The sequence below is a fragment of the Chrysemys picta genome, chromosome 7, assembly GCF_011386835.1.
Source record: "Chrysemys picta bellii isolate R12L10 chromosome 7, ASM1138683v2, whole genome shotgun sequence".
NCBI lineage: Eukaryota > Metazoa > Chordata > Testudines > Emydidae > Chrysemys > Chrysemys picta.
In genome coordinates this window covers 69,578,699-69,596,954 of record NC_088797.1, presented here as the reverse complement: position 1 = coordinate 69,596,954, position 18,256 = coordinate 69,578,699, and the positions used below count along the sequence as shown (strand labels likewise).

Below are 18,256 nucleotides of genomic sequence, written 5' to 3'. Positions count from 1 at the left end.
GGTTTTGAATTTCAGACGCGAGTTCAGGGGCTGATCGATTTGCAGTTCAGATACCTCAACACCTCTGAATAGAAGGAAATTACTGAATGAGCAGCTTGTGCCTTTTGATCGGAACCAATGAATTATTTTTTTAAAATTTCGATTTCTAGGACAGAACAAATTGGCCCATGCCCAGTGGAAGAGAATGAGCTTTTAGAATGAAGCAAAGTAATTAAGTAAAATGTGTGGATGGATTTTCCTTTGTTTTACTTTGAGATGCAGTTTGTGGACTAATTCTTAGTAGTCTAAGACAAACACAGCATAGTGCTTCCACAGAGATCAGGGATGTGAGTATGTTGTGTTAATACAGAGATTCAGATTAGCCAGGGGTGACTGTACTGGGGGGTTCAAATGGGGGGAGGGAGGTGGAAAGCCTTCCCTAGGCAAATATGACTTCACTGTTCTGATGTGACTAAACTTCATAGCATGTAAAGGACAGGTTTGAGAAATGTTAACAGAAGTCTTTAATACTTTGCCTGTCAAAATTATTTGGAAAATGCTATTGCTTTGAAACAATGACAGTGGCAAACAAACTATCACATCATATCTCCTTTGACATGGTAAGTGGTAAATGAGAGCATGAACAGGATTACTGCACGTTCCCTGAATTCCTTACTTAGCATGGTGGGAGATGAGCAAATTCAAGCAGCTCCCTTGGCTAATGTGTTTTTCCTCACTCTTTTAACAGCCTCTTTATTTGAAGAAATAACCAATGCCCATTAAAGGCATTGTCAGTATCTAATTAATTTCACAGATACATCTGTACAGGTTGTTGATGTGCTCTGTCTATTGAACAGTCTTTGTTGTTATCGCTAATGAAACACAGGCAGTGATTTTAGCTAGAGTTCCTACCCACTTTAATTTAGGGGAACCATTAGAAAAGCCCTCCATCACTTCAATTACTAGCGACTACTTCCCTTTCTTCCCACTGTGAAATTTAGTGAAACTTGAGAGCCCAAGTGTATGAGAATGTTCAAAAAATAAAAAAAATGATAGTCATAGATGAAGAATTTATTCCTTTTATAATTTCCACCTTAACTGAGGTAACTTATTGAGGAGGTAATTGAGGAGATTCATATTTTCATCCAAGTGAATTAATTACAGGTATTTTTTAAAGAGAAGGTGTCAGGATAAAAATCATATTAAAATTCTCATAGGTGTTACCACTAATATTAGAGCAGGGGTTCTCAAACTGGGGGTCGGGACCCCTCAGCGGGTCAGGAGGTTATTACATGGGGGCGTCATGAGCTGTCAGCCCCCAGCCCAGACCCCACTTTGCCTCCAGCATTTATAATGGTGTTAAATATATTAAGAAGTGTTTTTAATTTATAAGGGGGGGGTCACACTCAGAGGCGAAAGGGGTCACCAAAACAAAATTCTGAGAACCACTGCATTAGAGTATTAATAAAGAATTCTAAAAAACAAATGCACTTTCTACCATTTATGCCATTTTTTTTTTACTTTTTGCATTTCACTTAGATTTGAAAATGAAGCTAGATTGGTAAATTCACTTTCCATTCAGAGTCCTGTCACTTTCTGGTTTTCAAGCAAGAATGTGATGTTAGCCAATTGTTTGGGTTTCCATCACTTCAGACAGCCCTTTAAATAACTATCAAAGTAACAACCATTTCTATCAGTAACACCTTGTAAACCATGTCCCCTCCCACCAACCTCACCCTCTCGTTCTCTCTCTTTTTTAAAAACAGACACAAAACTTAATTTGGACCTGAAACTATAGTTGTCTTTTAAATGGAAAATCCTGATGCTCAAAGGGCCTGATCCAAAGCTTACTAAAGTCAGCAGAAAGACCCCCCAATGACTTTAATGAGTTTTGGATCAGGCCCTATATAAAGTACACCTCGCAGTGTCACCACACAGTTATCAGGCTGACAATCAAATTGGTAAAGACAAGAGATATGGCCACAGCTGAATGATTTTAATACAATGCCATCATAAAGGAGTTGGTTTCACCAAAGACAAGTGACAGAGGGAACCTTCCTATCACACTAGATGGGCACAAACAGGGTTGTATATTCAGCACCAATTATTTGCTTTGTACAGTAGCCTTCATGTAAAGAGATGATACTGTTATGAAAGTCAGTAAACTAAACAGTAAGTTACTAATGTATTAACTGCAAATAGTAAATATTCAGCAAAGTTTCTCCAGAAGCATTTTAAAACCCTAGCATAGGCAGGGCAAGCTGTATTTCAACAGGTTTTGGCCACCTGAGGTGAACCCTAGCAAGCCGCTAAAGTTTAATCGCAAACAGCTAGCACATGTAAAATTAAAACTTGCCCTATCTACACTAGGGTTTTAAAATGTGTTAGCTAATACCTTGTATTTTAAAAAAATCACCTTGTATCCTAGCGTAGACAGGACAACAGAATAATATTTTAAACACAATTCTAATACATATACACACATTCACAAAAATACATACATGTAAATTGTATGCTATTAATATCATTGCTATTTATTATTAGCATTGCAGTAATACCTAGAGGCCCCAGTCAAGAATCATTGTGCTAGGCACCCACCGCACACAGAAATAATTAAAAGCTGGTCTTTGCCCTAAAGAGCTTGCAGTCTAAGTGTACATAAAGAATATACACTTAAAAGAAGACATAAGAAGGAATCTTCCAATTGTTCTTTGAAGAAATGAAGTCTCTAATCCCCATGTGCACCATTAAGACAGATCTCCAAATTATCTTGTCCAGAATGTAAACACCACTCTTTTACATTCTTTATTTAAAAGACAGTATCTAGCAATTATAAATCATAAGATGTGGTGAACAGTGTCTCAAGACTTCAATGCTAGAATCTGGATACTTATCATTTGGCTTTTGCTTCTGCACTTCTGGCCACAACATGCATTCAAGACCTTCTTCCATCTCTTCCTAATACAACATGCTGACCCCAGATATTAATAGTGGTCTCATTTACAGAGCAGCATGTTGAGCAAAGGCAAGATTGCACAGAACATTTTGGGGAATCATTTCCTAACAATCACATCACAACCTTTTCTGTACAAAGTTTTCAAGCACGAGTGGCCACTTTTACCACAGTTTTAAGCAAACAACTTCTAGGCACCGCAATGCTTTCCCTAAGTCTTACTACTTGATCAAGGATTTATCATACAGAACCCAACAGATTTTGGATTACGAACTTTTCTTTAATCTGTTTCCTTCTGATGGTGCAGTCCACCACCTTCCCACATGATAACACCACAACATCACCACTACCCTTGCAGAATCAGGAGTAGCATAGGTTGTCTTACTGGACATATTCCTTTAAATTAAGCATTCACCATCTGTTAGTCCTGTTCAGTCCCTTATACATATTTCACAGTTTCATCACAAAAAGATAGACATTCTCTGAAAGTCAGCAGATGCCGCATTTGTGTGGATTTTCCCCATGTTTCAAGCCCAAGCTAGGTGTGGAAAGGACCCAAACTCTCAGAACAGAAGTGTACATAATATAGAAAGGGTTGTTTTCACACAAAAAATGGCCTCTGTTCCACTGCTTCTACTTTTAAAATTACTGGACTTGGAGAGTGTTTAAAGCAGCTATCTTCACTGTTAGTCAAAACTGCCAGAGATAGTGATGGAGGCAGGCTCTCCAGTTGCTTCAGAAATGATTCCATCAACACTCTGGAACTGGATGACATCTGACCTTAACAAACCATGCACAGGGCAGGACCCTAAGCGCACACAAAAAATTTAGCTGCAAATTATCTCCAACAAGCCACAAACACCTCCCTACAAAATACCTCAGTTACTGGCTATATTTCAAATGGAAAAAAACACCACCACGCTACCTACCTTAAAACAATTTTAAACAATATCGAAAGTGCTATTTTGGAGCCATGGCTTAGACATAAAATAATAATGATAATTAAGAAATAAAGTGCCTAAAACCTAACTGAATTACTGGTTAATTTGAATGTCAGTTTAATTTTATCACAACCTCCAGAACCAAATCATTTGTATTAAAAAATAGCTGTATCCCTCTATTTCAATCAATTTTGATTGCTCTAAGCAGGCATTATTATAATTCAATCACTGGCTATAAGAAAGCTGCCATTTAATTAATATGGAAGGCCAAAATTCAAAATGAGATAGAAGATAAAAAGAACCAAAGGAAGACTCATGGTAACATATGAGACTACAGCAGCCAGCTGTGTGGTTTCAGACATTGTTATTGACAGTGTAATCATAAATATGCGCTGTACCATCTGTAATATGCACCCTGGCACTTATACAGAGTCAAACTCATCACAAGCAGCAGTAACATGTAGCTCCCACACACTTTGAAGAAAGCTGTGCCCATTTAAAGCTGGGCTTAATAAGGTCCATGTAGAACAAGGTCAACCACTTAATTCAATAAATGCGGTAAGCATAGACTTGATCAAAATAAGAGGAAGATACTGTAATAATAATAATAATTTGTACTTACACAGCACCATTCCCCCAGGATCTTTAAGTACTCTACAAATATTAATTAAAACTCAACTACCTTGTGTGATAAGTATGTGTTGTTATACATATTAGCACAGATTGGGAAACTATAGTGTATGTCACTTGCCCACAGCCACATAGTGCGAAATTTACCCTATGCTGAGGGCCAACCACAAGATTATATGCTAAATCCCACTTAAACTCTCACAGGAGGGCTAATTTGGGACTTAAGTGATGGACAGGTCTCATGTTGGCGCTCTGCTCAGGGATGGATTTTCATTAATCAACAATAGTGTTGCGAACAAAATTCATGAGTTTATTATCCAGTCTTGCACTAACTACCGCACCACACTGTGATTACTGAAATATTAAATGAGTTATTTAAGAGCCAACGGAGATCTCAGTGCTCCATAAAACACAGATGACAATTCCTGCCACAAGGAGCTTACAATCTAACCACATTTCATGTTAAACCAAAAGCATGTCTTTTTTCAAATTGAAGTCTTTATTTTATTGAACTGTTTGGCTTGCATGCAACTGACTGCACACCCAGTTACTTTACTATTAGTGAAAAATATTGAATAAATAATTAGAGCACATAATTGCCTCTAACCTTTAAAAGACAACATTTTGTATTTATGAAAAACCCAAGCAGAGAGGGATTTTCAGGTTCTGTGTGCTCAGAACCACACAACCCGAAGCCAATGCTAAAACCATCCAAATATATACCTTTTAACACAAGAAACTTTCAGCCTTGCTTTCTGCTTCCCTTTGCCCTATGTTTGACCTGTCAGGGCCCTCTTGGCCTAGTTGTTTAAATTCTTCACCAACCCAGCTTAAGCTTTCAAAAAACAGTTGGACTATACATGAGGAATGGGACAAACCTGGAATCTTGTCCCTGAGTTCCTTTGAAATTCATGTGCATGTATAATCACTGATAATTCAGATGAAAATTATCTTGACTGTTATGATTCAACATCTTAACAGATAAAAACACAAGATGGGGTATTAGTTGGCGTATGCTACAGACCACCAAATGACACTACGGAACAGGATGTAGGGCAAAAAAAAGCTGTATGATCATGAGGGATTTCAATTTGACATAGGCTGAAGGTCTCATGCTGCCAGTATTAAAACATCCTTGGAATTCCTAAACATTATAGATGACAATCTCCTAACTCAAAAGTGTTGCAGCCAACATGGATGAATTCTTTATTAGAGCTTGTCTAAAAGAGGAACAGATCACAGAACTAATAAATAAAGGTAGCTTAGGTACAAGAGATCATGACTTGATCACATTTATAATGTGCAAGCAGAATAAATTCCAGAATAAATAAATATATATATTTATTTATTCTGCTTGCACATTATAAATGTGATATATATATATATACTTGGTCCCAAATCTGAAAACAATTGAGCCAAATCAGCTGGAAGGAAGAATTTAATCAGAAAAATGTGAATGATAATTGGGAATCATTTAAGAAAGCTTTATTATATCCCCAAAAACCCACGATCCTGGAAGAAGGCTGTACAAGTTAAAAAATCAACCTGGTTTAGAGGGGAAGCGAAGGCAACTTTAAGCAATAAAATATATAACAAATAGAAGAATAGGGAAGTTGACAGCACTGAATACAAATCAGAAGTTAAGAATTGTAGAAAATTTATAAGGGAAGCCAAGGGACACAAGGAGAAATCTATGACCAGGATAGTTAAGGAATGAGAAGGAGTTTTTTAAACATATGAGGAACAAAAAGAACCATGACAATGGTATTGGTCCATTAGTAGATGTAAATGGTAGAATTATCAGTAATAATGCAGAAAAGGCTAAGTGTTCAATAAATATTTTTGTCATGTATTTGGGGGAAAACATATGATATAGTCTCATTAAAGTGATAACACTCTTTCTATTCCACTAGTATCTCTGGAGGTTGTTAAACAGAAGCTATTAAAGTTAGACTTTTTAAAATCAGCAGGTGAATATGACTTGCATTCAAGAGTTTTAAAAGAGCTGGTTGAAGAGCTTGCCGGACCCTTAAGGTTAATTTTCAATAAGTCTTGGAGCACTGGGAAAGTTCCAGAAGACTGGAAGAAAGCTAATGCCTCCTCAACCCAGTTTGACTTTGTATCCTTGAGGGGAGATTTAATGGTTGCTGTTGGTCCTCTATTTTTTAAAAGGCAAAATAGAATAGAATAAAATAATAATAAAAAAAAAACACCCAAAACCAAAAACCAAAAAACAACCCAGTAAATCCCCACTCTATATTTAATTTCTGTTTTATAGGTTCACTGCAGAACAATCATGGAAATGTACAGTTTCAGTAAGGACTGCAAGGCAGTTGCAAATCAGCTACATCTGTCCTACCATCTGACATATAATTTACAGTGGCTAGATTAGGGTCCAATTTAGAGCTGAAATGAATGCACATTCTGAAGTGATGATACAAATACCCAACAGGCCTCAGAGGCTGCTGCGTGCCATTATGTTAAATTTCACCACTACAAGAAGATATGCCACAGAATTGATGTTTCCAGCGGGACATCACAGCATTGGACAACTCTGATTTAGGATTTACCTCATAGTGTCAGCCAAAGTAAAGCTTTTTTTTTTTTTTTTCAAGACAGTATTCCAGGAGAAAGAGAGAGAAGTGTGGTGTTCAACTGGACATGCCCATTTGTGAACATAACTGGAGGGCATGCATTAGTACAGGCAGTGATCTATTACGGGTACATGAAATACACGAAGAATATAGTATTGGTTTTATAAACATAATATGTATCAGTATGGGCTAGGGATTTTATTCTAACCCCATGGAGGAGTTACAGGAGTTTCCTAGAGGAACAAAAATCACTGGGGGGGTAATACAAATTCCTAGGCCAGTAACCTCAACGCTTCGGGGGAAACTGTATATACTAGTGTAACCTGGTTTAAAAGACCTGACACACAAAGAAAGGAGAACTGTGTAAAGTGACCAGCCTGACATAGAGAGGGAGGTCACTCTCACTCAGTATAAGAACTGACATGCTGAGACCAACAGGGACAGACTTTGAACCCTGCCAGGGTCTCCAGGTGGGAGAGGGATGTCTGCCTGGTAAGCTAAGGCCTGCACGTAAACTGTGTATGGTTTTTAAGATAAGTTTTCTCTGTAATGCTTATATTCTGAATAAATAATAGTTGCTTTGAAAAGCACTGGAAAACCCTGGTCACTGCCCCTGAGAGAACAGGACAGGAGAGGCTGAATTGCTAAGGTGATCAGACTTGCTAAGGTGATCACTGTGAATGGAATTGTAGACTAACTCCCTGGTCTACAGGGAGAGTGTTGCAGGACTCTGCCTGAGAAAGGTGACAGCTAGAGGCCTAAGACTTAAGTGGGATGCCCTCAGAGAGGCCACAAAGGGGTCAGAGGTGTAATTAACTCAGGAACTGTGACATAAGTCAGTCAGGTATTTCAAGACCTAACAATCTTAGAATCTAAATCTAGGCTTTGACAGGATACATTATTTACACTATGATACATGATGGACTGGTTCACTGGATGACAGCCATACAGGATTATTGCTGATTGCTTTTTTTATCCCTCTTAGCTACTTATATGGTCTCCATTACTGTACTATTTGAGAGCCTCACAATATTTAATGTATTTATCCTCAACGCCTAGGAGGTAGGGTGGTGCTATTATCTTCATTTTACCGATGAGGAACTGAGGCACAGAAAAACTAAGTGACTTTCTCAAGGTCACACAACAAGTCTGTAGTGGAACAGGGAATTGAACTCAAGTGTCCCAAGTCCCATACTAGTGCCCTAAACATTGGACCATTCTGTCTTTCCCTAGCTCTACTGACTAGTCCCTGTGGGTCCCAATAAGAGCATGTTACTATGCAGACTTCCCATCTGATTTCATCTTGGATGATGAAAAGAGGACAGTAGTTTATTTAAAGTCCAAACAGCAGGAGCCCAACTATTATTTTTAGAATCAAAGGGGTTTTCTAGTAAGAAATATGTTTTCGTCAATCTAATGTAATTAAGTATTTGATCCAAATCATTTCATAAGCTAAGTTAGAAAAGAAGCAGCCTATTCACAGATATCACTCAAATCAGTGATAGGAGAATAAGGGGCATTGCTATACCTTCCATTCATTAAACAGAAATATACCAAAACAAAAACAAAAGGAAAACCCCAAAACCCAAACCTGAAAATACAGTGCCAAACACAGTGGCATAAAGTGGAGGCATAAAGTGGCAATTCAACTTAGTGTACAGTGTTATCATGATTTAATAATAAAAGTTTCCTACATTTTGGCTATAAACAGAGCAGCTGTAGAAATTATTTTTGGTTTGTGATGTTAAAAATAAAGAAAAACAGAAACATATGGGATGCAGTTCCAATGTTTGATGTTGCCTACATGAATCCTCCCAATCTCTCATTGACCTGAAGCAATACCACTGCTCTTTTCCCAGCTAACTGGGAACTCGAGGTTTCAAATCCTGCATGCTTTAGTCTCTCCTCAGACAATCCTTGGGGCTCACTTTTCCACTCAAATGTTATAATTCTTTTATGAATTTCTCCTGACTGATGACATTAGAGTGCAGTGAAGGTTCTCATTTCCCTGATTAACCCCATAATATTAACACCTTCATGCAACATCCAATCTACTCTAATCTATACAGATTTTTCTAATGCAACCATCAGCATGGAACCTAAAAGAAAAAAAACCTTCAATAAAACATTTGCAGCCCAGAGAAAAAGCAGTGTTCTTTAAATATTCCATGGGAAAAAAATCTGATGAGTGATGCACAGCAGTGTTGTTTTAATTAATGTCAGTACAGTTTGCCTCCTTAGGGTGGGGCTTAAGGCTTGATGTCTCAGGGGGCCAATTACACACTTCTTTGCTAAACCTGAACTCAGGTTGGGAAATGGAAAAGTCACATCACCATGTACTGGGTAGTTAGCAATGCTGAAAATTTAGCTTATTTAATATGTGCTGGTATCTCTAGTTCCAATCAGTGAAGGAACCACTTTAGCTGTCCTTCGTTACAGAATCATAAAAGTGTAGGACTGGAAGGGACCTCAATAGGTGATCTAGTCCAGCCCCCTGCGCTCAAGGCAGGACTACGTAATAACTAGACCATTCCTGACAAGTGTTTGTCTAACCTGTTCTTAAAAACCCCCAATGATGGAGATTCCGCAATCTGCTATGCAATTTTTCCCCATGCTTAACTACTCTGATAACAATTTAAACCCATTGATTCTTGTCCTATCCTCAGAGGTTAAGGAGAACAATTTTTTACCCTCCTCCTTGTGACAACCTTTTATAGGTACTTGAAAACTGTTATCATGTCCTCCCTCAATCTTCTCTTCTCCAGACTAAACAAATCCAAGTTTTTCAATCTTCCCTCATAGGTCATGTTTTCTAGACCTTTAATCATTGTTGTTGCTCTCTTCTGGACTTTCTCCAATTTGTCCACATCTTTCCTGAAATGTGGCGCCCAGAACTGGACACAATACTCCAGTTGAGGCCTTATCAGTGTGGAGTAGAGCAGAATTACTTCTCGTGTCTTGCTTACAACAGCTCCTGCTTATAAATCACAGTATGATGTTTGCTTTTTTTGCAACACAGTTAAACTGCTGACTCATATTTAGCTTATGATCCACTATGACTCCCAAATCCCTTTCCACAGTACTCCCTCCTAGGCAGCCATTGCCCATTTTGTATATGTGCAATTGATTGTTCCTTCTTAAGTGTAGCACTTTGCATTTGTCTTGATTGAAGTTAATCCTATTTACTTCAGACTTATTTACTATTTTCTCCAATTTGTCCTGATCATTTTGAATTTTAATCCTATCCTCGAAAGCACTTGCAACCCCTCCCAGTTTGGTATCATCCACAAACTTTGTAAGTGTACTTTCTCTGCTATTATCTACATCATTTATGAAGATATTGAACAGAACTGGATCCAGGACTGATCACTGCGGGAACCCACTCAATATACCCTTCCAGGTTGACTGTGAACCACTGATAACTACTCTCTGGGAATGGTTTTACAAACCAGTTATGCACCCACCTTATAGTAGCTCCATCTAGGTTGCATTTCCCTAGTTTGTTTATGAGAAGGTCATGCAAGACAGTATCAAAAGCCTTACCAAAGTGAAGATATACCACATCCACAAGGCTTGTTACCCTGTCAAAGAAAGCTGTTGGGTTGGTTTGACATGATTTGTTCTTGACAAATCCATGTTGACTGTTACTTATCATCTTGATTGCTTGCTTATTTGCTCCATTATCTTTCCAGGAACTGAAGTTAAGCTGACTGGTCTGTAATTCCCTGGGTTGTCTTTATTCCCCTTTATATTTTCCCTCTTCCAGTCCTCTGGAATCTCTCCACCCTTCCAAGAATTTTCAAAGATAAATGCTAATGGCTCAGATATTTCCTGAGTCAGCTCCTTGAATATTCTAGGATTTCATCAAAGACAGCTAACTTGTCTAAATAATTTTTAACTTGTTCTTTCCCTATTTTAGCCTCAGATCCTACTTCATATTCCCGAGTGTTCACTATGTTAGATGTCTGATCTCTACTAACCTTTTTGGTTAAAACTGAAACAAGAAAGGCATTTACCACTTCCGTAATTTCCATATTTTATATTATTGTCTTTACCCGCTCATTGAGTAATGGGCCTACCTTGTCCTTGGTCTTCCTCTTGCTTCTAATGTATTTGTAGAATGTTTTCTTGTTACCCTTTATGTCTCTAGTTAGTTTAATCTCATTTGGTGCCTTGTCCTTTCTAATTTTATCCCTATATGCTTTTGTTCTTTGTAATTTGACCTAGTTTCCACTTTTTGTAGGACTCTTGAATTGAAGATCTCCTGGTTAAGCCAGGGTGATCTCTTGCCATTTTTCCTATTTTTCCTATGCAGTGGGATAGTTTGATTTTGTGTCCTTAATAATGTCTCTTTGAAAAACTGCCAACTCTCTCAAACTGTTTTTCCCTTAGACTTGCTTCCCATGGGATCTTTCCTACCAACTCCCTGAATTTGCTCAAGTCTGCCTTCTTGAAATCCATTATCTTTATTCTGCTATCTTCTCTCCTACCAGCTGTTAGAATCATGAACTCTACCATCTCATGATCACTTTCACCCAAGCTGCCTTCCACTTGCAAAGTCTCAACCAGTTCCTCCCGATTTGTCATGGTAATAAGCATTTCAGTTAAAAGATTTCTCACTGTAATGAATTTGTATATGCATCTACTTTCGTAATAGCAGGCTTGTGTGACTCACCTATGAGAGAGTGTGGGTTTCATGGAGCTCATAGAGTTCATGGGGGGTTGCATGGGTAGCTTCCCAGGAGGATCGTTTTGCCGGCTTTTCTGGTGACGAAGGAGCAAGAGCCGTCCCAACTCCTCACACCACGACGAAAGCAGCGCTGTGCAAACACAACAAAATGAAGGTGTACAATGAAGAGTCCAGCTGTGTTGAGATGCAGGATATTTTAACCACATTAGTCACTAACTGAATGGACATACACCAGTTCTGAAAACTTTCCCCATGAGCCATTACCATCATATGAAGAATATGTTGCTACACTAAAAGGGGAAAAACTATGGGAAGAAACAGAGATCATTGGTAGATAAGAAGGGAGGGGAGCAAGAGAAATCAAGATTTCTTTCTACAGTCTCCCACAACCCGTTCCACCTCTAATGTTAATAGGCAACGGATGATAGCTTTAGTTCTGTTAGTTATTCTAGTTTGGATTTAGTTTATTATAGATAAACTCCACAATCTGCACAATCAGCATTTCTTAATATAGCCAGTCTTATATATGATTTATTGTGATGGCTGTTCTTTGCCTTCTTGCATAACTAAAATAGTATCATTCCGTATGATTGACAATACTGCAATTTCTTTGTATGAAATTTTATTGCAGAAGACACAGATTACAAAAGAAAAAATCAGGCGTTGGATTTAATTTGCAACATTATATTACCTACCCCAACTGTGAATGAGCTTACAAAATAGAGTGGCCATGATATTCAAATTTGGGTGCTTAAAGTTAGACACTGGATCCATATTTGGGGCCTAATTCAGCAAAACACCTAAACATATGCCAAACTTTAAGTATGTGAATATTCCTTTGGTCAATGGGACTACTCATATATTCACAGATCAGCACATTCTTACACAATTTGATAAATTGGGGCCTTAGGCACCTAAATAAGAGGCCTGATTTTCAGAGGCACTAAAATTCTGGCCTATGTTACAAAAGCATACAAATTCTGATAAACAGAGCCTCTAGAAATGACAGTGAGCACAATCTAGGCTCCATTGATTGCAGTGAAGCAGGATTTTATCCAGTACGTCTTCATAGAAAAGTGATTAAACCAAGGAGCTGCCCTTTTAAATTCCAATGTGATAACTAACTGTTGTGAAATGTAATTAAAGATCTTTTGCGCTAAGTGGTGGGTGAAGAATTCCAATAAGATACAGCTCAGACCAACTGCAAAATTTTGTGGTTGATACAAACAACTTTGTCAAACAGAAGGGTCTATTTTGTTCTTCCTTAAAAAAAGGTTTTGCAAATCTTCATGCCGATAAAAAATGGTCTTGAATGTCAATTAAAAGGTTTTAAAATGTAGATGTTTCCCTACAAACAACAATTTGTTGTGTACCCAAACAACAATTTGTTCTAGTGGGCAAGAACCAGAAAGCCAGTCTAAAATAAACATGTGGTATAAATAGTCAAAAACAGATGAGGTTTAAAACATTATGTCAGGTTTACCAATGTAAGTGACACAGGTGAGGAGATGTCCAATACATGGATGTTTATTTTCACTTGTATGCTTTTTGTAATGGTGTGATACCATAATTACCCATCATTTAAAAGGGACCTCACCTTCTTCTTCCATTATACACTCAAAAGTGGTGTAATTGATAATTATCAGAACCAGTTTTAAAGGATGTAATTGGAAAGTTACACTGTGAAAAGTGTAAGATTCTCAGATTTTGACAGGAACACAGAAAAATATGTCTCTATATAAAAACACTAGAAATTAAAAAAAAAAAATCAACTGGCCATACCAGAGAAATATTTAATAAAACCAATTCTATTAAAGAAAAGTAAACACACATCGGGGTATTGAGGATGTAGTAATTTCTTTGTATTTACCACATGCAAGGTCAATAATGGTGCTTTGGGAGGTACTTTAGAGTCCTTCTATGACAAGAAGGGGATACTGCTTCTTTATATAACTAAATATGGTTGCTCTGAAATTGTTAGAATCACATCTAGCCTACAGAAAGCATTCCCAGTGAGCTCCGTGCCTAAATGTTCTAGCAACGAGTGTCATTCTAAGCTGCTTCTCTATTAGCCAAGGAATCTGTCAACAAGCATTTGATCAAATTATACTCACCTTTTATCCCTGGCATGTCATTACTTATGTGCCAGTGACAAAGGGTCTTTCCTCTCCACCCCCTTTTCAAGCCGCCTGCAGATAAAAATCACTGCCTAACATAGTTTCCTCATGCACACTATGGCTACTTGAGTTCTGAGAAAAATGAACAAAGTGTTCTGCCGAGCTGTAAATGCAGCCATGTCAGAATAATAGCGGATGCTGAGCACTTCCACAGCTGAGTGTAATTACTATGGTGTCGAATGGAAACCGTCCATCTTAAACGTGGCTTTGATGTGAGGAGGGAGCTGTTCCTAGTGCACACATATAAGTGCTTGACAAATAAAGATAAAAAGCAGCTGCCTAATGGATTTGAGGACATGAATCTGCAAACAAAGCCAGTACCTGCTTTGAAAAAACAGAGTTAACTCCTGGCCAAATAATTTGCAATGGAAATGAGATAACATCGCATTGAGTAGGTAGGGAAGGTTAGATATTAATGAGTTATTATTATTACTAATATCAAATGCACACATTTGTAAAGGTGAAATGTAAATGTCAGAGAATGGCCAGGCTTTTGAGATAAGGGAGACAGTTACATGCTACAAATTATCAGGAGATGACTTACATTTTTGGAAAGTAAGAATCTGAAGGTATAAAACATAACAAATGTACTCATCCCCATCTCACTGCTCATTACTGAGAGGTTTAACCTTTCCTCTCCTAGGACTTTTCCCAGTCATGTACCATGTATAATAATAATTTGTGTTTGTGCACTGAATGAAAAGAGACCGGTTCAGAACTGTCTCAAAAAATGTCAAATCCACCATTATCTCCATCAAAGCGGGGAGGTGGGAGAGAGAAAACCCCTCTGGGTATGCCTACACTGCAATGTAAGCCCTGGATAATTGGAACTTGAGGTAGCTGATCCTGGGTTTGTTAAGCTAGGACTTGAGCATCTACATTCATTTGTAACCCTAGATTAGGAACTGCAGAACCCTTGGGTCCCAGCCTGAGGCTGCAGGATCTACATTGCATTATGCAGGCCTGAGTCCAACCACCCGTATCCCAGACTCCCTAGCACTCTCCCAAAACGTGGTCACTCTAGCCTTGTGTTTGTGATGCAGTGTGGGAAAACTTTACTGTCCAGAGGATAAAAAATCAGCCAGTGGGGTTCTTTTGGTGGACCTCCAGATCAAGAGTCCAGTGGGGTTGTGTCAACACTGCAAAGCAGTTGGTCTTGAACTCTGGGTCCCGGCTTGACTCAGGTTCGGACCCTCCAACACCATGGGGTCCTTGGACCTGGGGTCCAAGCCTGAGGTTAGTGCAATGTTTGTGTAGACTGAAGAGGGGTTAGGCTTGAGCCCAAGTTCAAATCCTGGGCTTACACTGCCGTGTAGACATTCCCTCAGTGATTTTGCCATTGTCTGTCTGAAATGTTGCAACTTCTCCCATACCTCCCCCGCCTCTTATATTGGTTTGCACTTAGTGTAGTGAGATGAAATGCGCCACACAAGCATCTGGTACAGCTGGATTCTGAAGAACATTACTTCCTTTGCCTATTCAAGTAAGATGAAAATGAATTTACAGATTACACTATTCATCTTTAGTGTACTTAGTTTCAGCTTTTTGTGCTGACAGTATTAGGCACATCTCAACTCATTTAAACTCAAAGCACGAGAAATTCAGCATCACTCTAATGAACAGATAAAGAAGGAAGCACAAAGGACAGCTACAGATGGTGCCAACAGTCAGTCTCTCCCTCTCAGAGAATAGCCAAGCAGCTGCTTTTTCTCTCCCCACACCCTCTAATCCCTCCTCCTTGTAATACAGGAGCACAGATTTTGCAGATGGACCATCCACACTACCTCTCTCAGCCTCTTTCTGCTGCAGTTTAATGATTGATTTAAATTGTGTTCCTATGCTGCATTGCTACAATGCCCCTTCAATATAATAATGTAGCTTGCTTGTTAAAATAAAAAGTCAACGTTTGCAAGGGTAGAACAGGAATTCTTTATACCTCCATATCCCCATCCCAAACCCAAATATAAAGGATATTCTGGTTAAAATACTAAAATTGACATTTTCCCACAATACTCAGTCACATGGGCTTTGCCAGGTCACACCAAAGCAGCATATACAGTCAACCAAATGATGGGCTGACAATTTTAGTGTATTTCCCATTTATTTTTCTTAAAGGGACATTCTCACAGTTGATTGGCACAATATTTGACCTACTTCTCTTTTGTAAAACCCATGTAATTCTTCATGTGATTATTTTATTTTAAGGATTTCAGTATTTTTAGTAAAACAAATTAATGCTAGCTTGCTAAATTGGATGACAGGAGCAAACCAACACCAAAACCTATAGCAACAGGCCTGTATGTTTGTGAAATGGAGAAAAATGGAATCAGTAAAAAAAAAAAAAAAGGGGGGGGGGAGAGAGCGATTTCATTTACAAGCAGCCAAGGAGTTGTTGAAAAAGTGAGAAAAATATATTTGAAAGTTAGGAAAGGTACTTTCAATGGTGTCAGCTCCTGCCATCTAGCTCTGTTGTCTTACTTTCATTCTTCCAGGGGGACTTACAAATATAGTGCCACATGATGTGTTCACATGTGCATACCTGAAGACAGAGTTTAACCCATATCCTCTCAATATTAAAATCACGTCCTATTACATCCATTTTATAGCCTTTTGCATATTTAAGATCCAGTATTGCCAAACCCTCATATTTAAATGAGTTACGCCTCAAAAAATCATGAAGAATGGTTTAAAAACATTATATATATATGTGTGTACACACACACACACACAGACACACACACACATTCATATGGTGTTCTTTTAATTTCCTTCTGACTTTTAAGAGACACTTGAATAACATCTCTCTGCAGCCATGTGGGCTACAAACTTACTAAAACACGGAGATGTTTGTATAATCACTTGAGTCTAGAGTCTGGGGCTTTAAAGAAAAACACTCGATATCTCAAGACTTGCGATTAAAAAAAAATCATGAGAGTTGGCAACATACCTTAATATTGCTCCTATCTTGTTAGGCCCCCTTTATACTGAGATGTTGTCCACACAGTGCAACATTGTTTCCACCAAACATACTCCGGTGTATTTGATCAATGTATTGCATAATTATAAGTGTATCAATCATTGTCTTGAAATTAAAAACATGTTTTTCAAAAATATTTTAATAAAATACTGATAACTATGATCTTAGAAAGTGCTATGCATGTTCATGTGGACCCAGGATGTAGCACAGTCATTGCAAGTGCCTATATATGTGCTGACGTGACCAAAAAAGGGAATCCATTCTGAAAGACGGGTCACTAGGTGGTGCAGGAGAAATGGGAAAAGGAAGCAGCCTGTTTGGAAAGAACAGAGAAACTATTTGAGGAATGACAGAACAGGAAGGGTTCATGGTTAAAATGTATGCTTCTGCATCAGTGCTCAAAGGTTGAAAGACTAGTACAATTTAATTAGTAAAATGAGTTTAGTGGTCCTGGCTCAGCCCAGAGCGATCACCTGTTACACAGACAAGAGATGCTCGGGACTGAAGAATGCATCGCTACCTGCCCTGAGGGCAGCCTTGGTTTAGGTCATTAACACAGAACAAATAAACAATGCTTCGGCTAATTAAAGATCCATAGTCTCCAGAAAAGCCAGACTTTTAAGAATGTAAAAGTAATTAATCCAAGATGGGGAAACCATGGATGAAACCCAGAATGCATATTCAGTTTTTAACACCTTGCTGCAAATGATCCGACTGTACTTCACATCATTCAAAACCCCAAAATAAAATAATGATGCATTTCAAAATATATAATCATGGTACTGAATAATGGATTCCATTATAATCCTTTTATGGGGGGAGAGGTGTTGAGGGAGAAAAGAAGAGATCCTAAACAATCAATGCTATCTGATAGATTCACTAATGCATTTCATTAGCTTTATACATACAACCATCAATAGCTACAATCCTGGAACTGATTTAACTCCACGTATTGCAAAGTGCTGTAGTAAGCATCTACAATGAATGAATGAGCCAGTGGACTCCCTAGAAAGCAAAATACAGAGAAGCACTGTGCTAATCTATTTACCTATTATGATACCCTAGTATTAGTTACAGCTTATCACCTCAGTAAATCACCTCCTCTTGTTAGGGAACGTGCTTAAAGGTGCAGCAAACTGTTATTTATAGGCAGACACTATATTTACAGCTACAAAGGCAGGTGAGGAAGGGACAAGACAACTGCTCAGTAATTTCAATGCCTTCTGCTTCCCAGGAGACTGCTGTAGGAGCACAATAGGATTACTGTTTTCTTGCTGCAGTTAAGCTGCAGCAGATAGTTCAATAGGCAGCTTGG

The 18,256-nt window shown here is 38.3% G+C and overlaps 1 protein-coding gene across 38 annotated transcripts in view; it reads right to left on the bottom strand.

Annotated features, from left to right (window-relative positions):
- The window catches only part of ZMIZ1 (zinc finger MIZ-type containing 1), a 497,476-nt gene that overhangs the window by 52,038 nt on the left and 427,182 nt on the right, over nt 1–18,256 (bottom strand). For 37 of the 38 annotated variants that reach the window (XM_024107239.3, XM_024107235.3, XM_065553356.1 and 34 more), the window contains one exon: nt 11,773–11,917. In XM_024107239.3, coding sequence (XP_023963007.1) covers nt 11,773–11,917 — 145 coding nt within the window. Of the gene's footprint in view, nt 1–11,772; nt 11,918–13,901; nt 13,933–18,256 lie in introns of those variants that run through there. The other variant, XM_042856154.2, reaches the window with a different exon arrangement.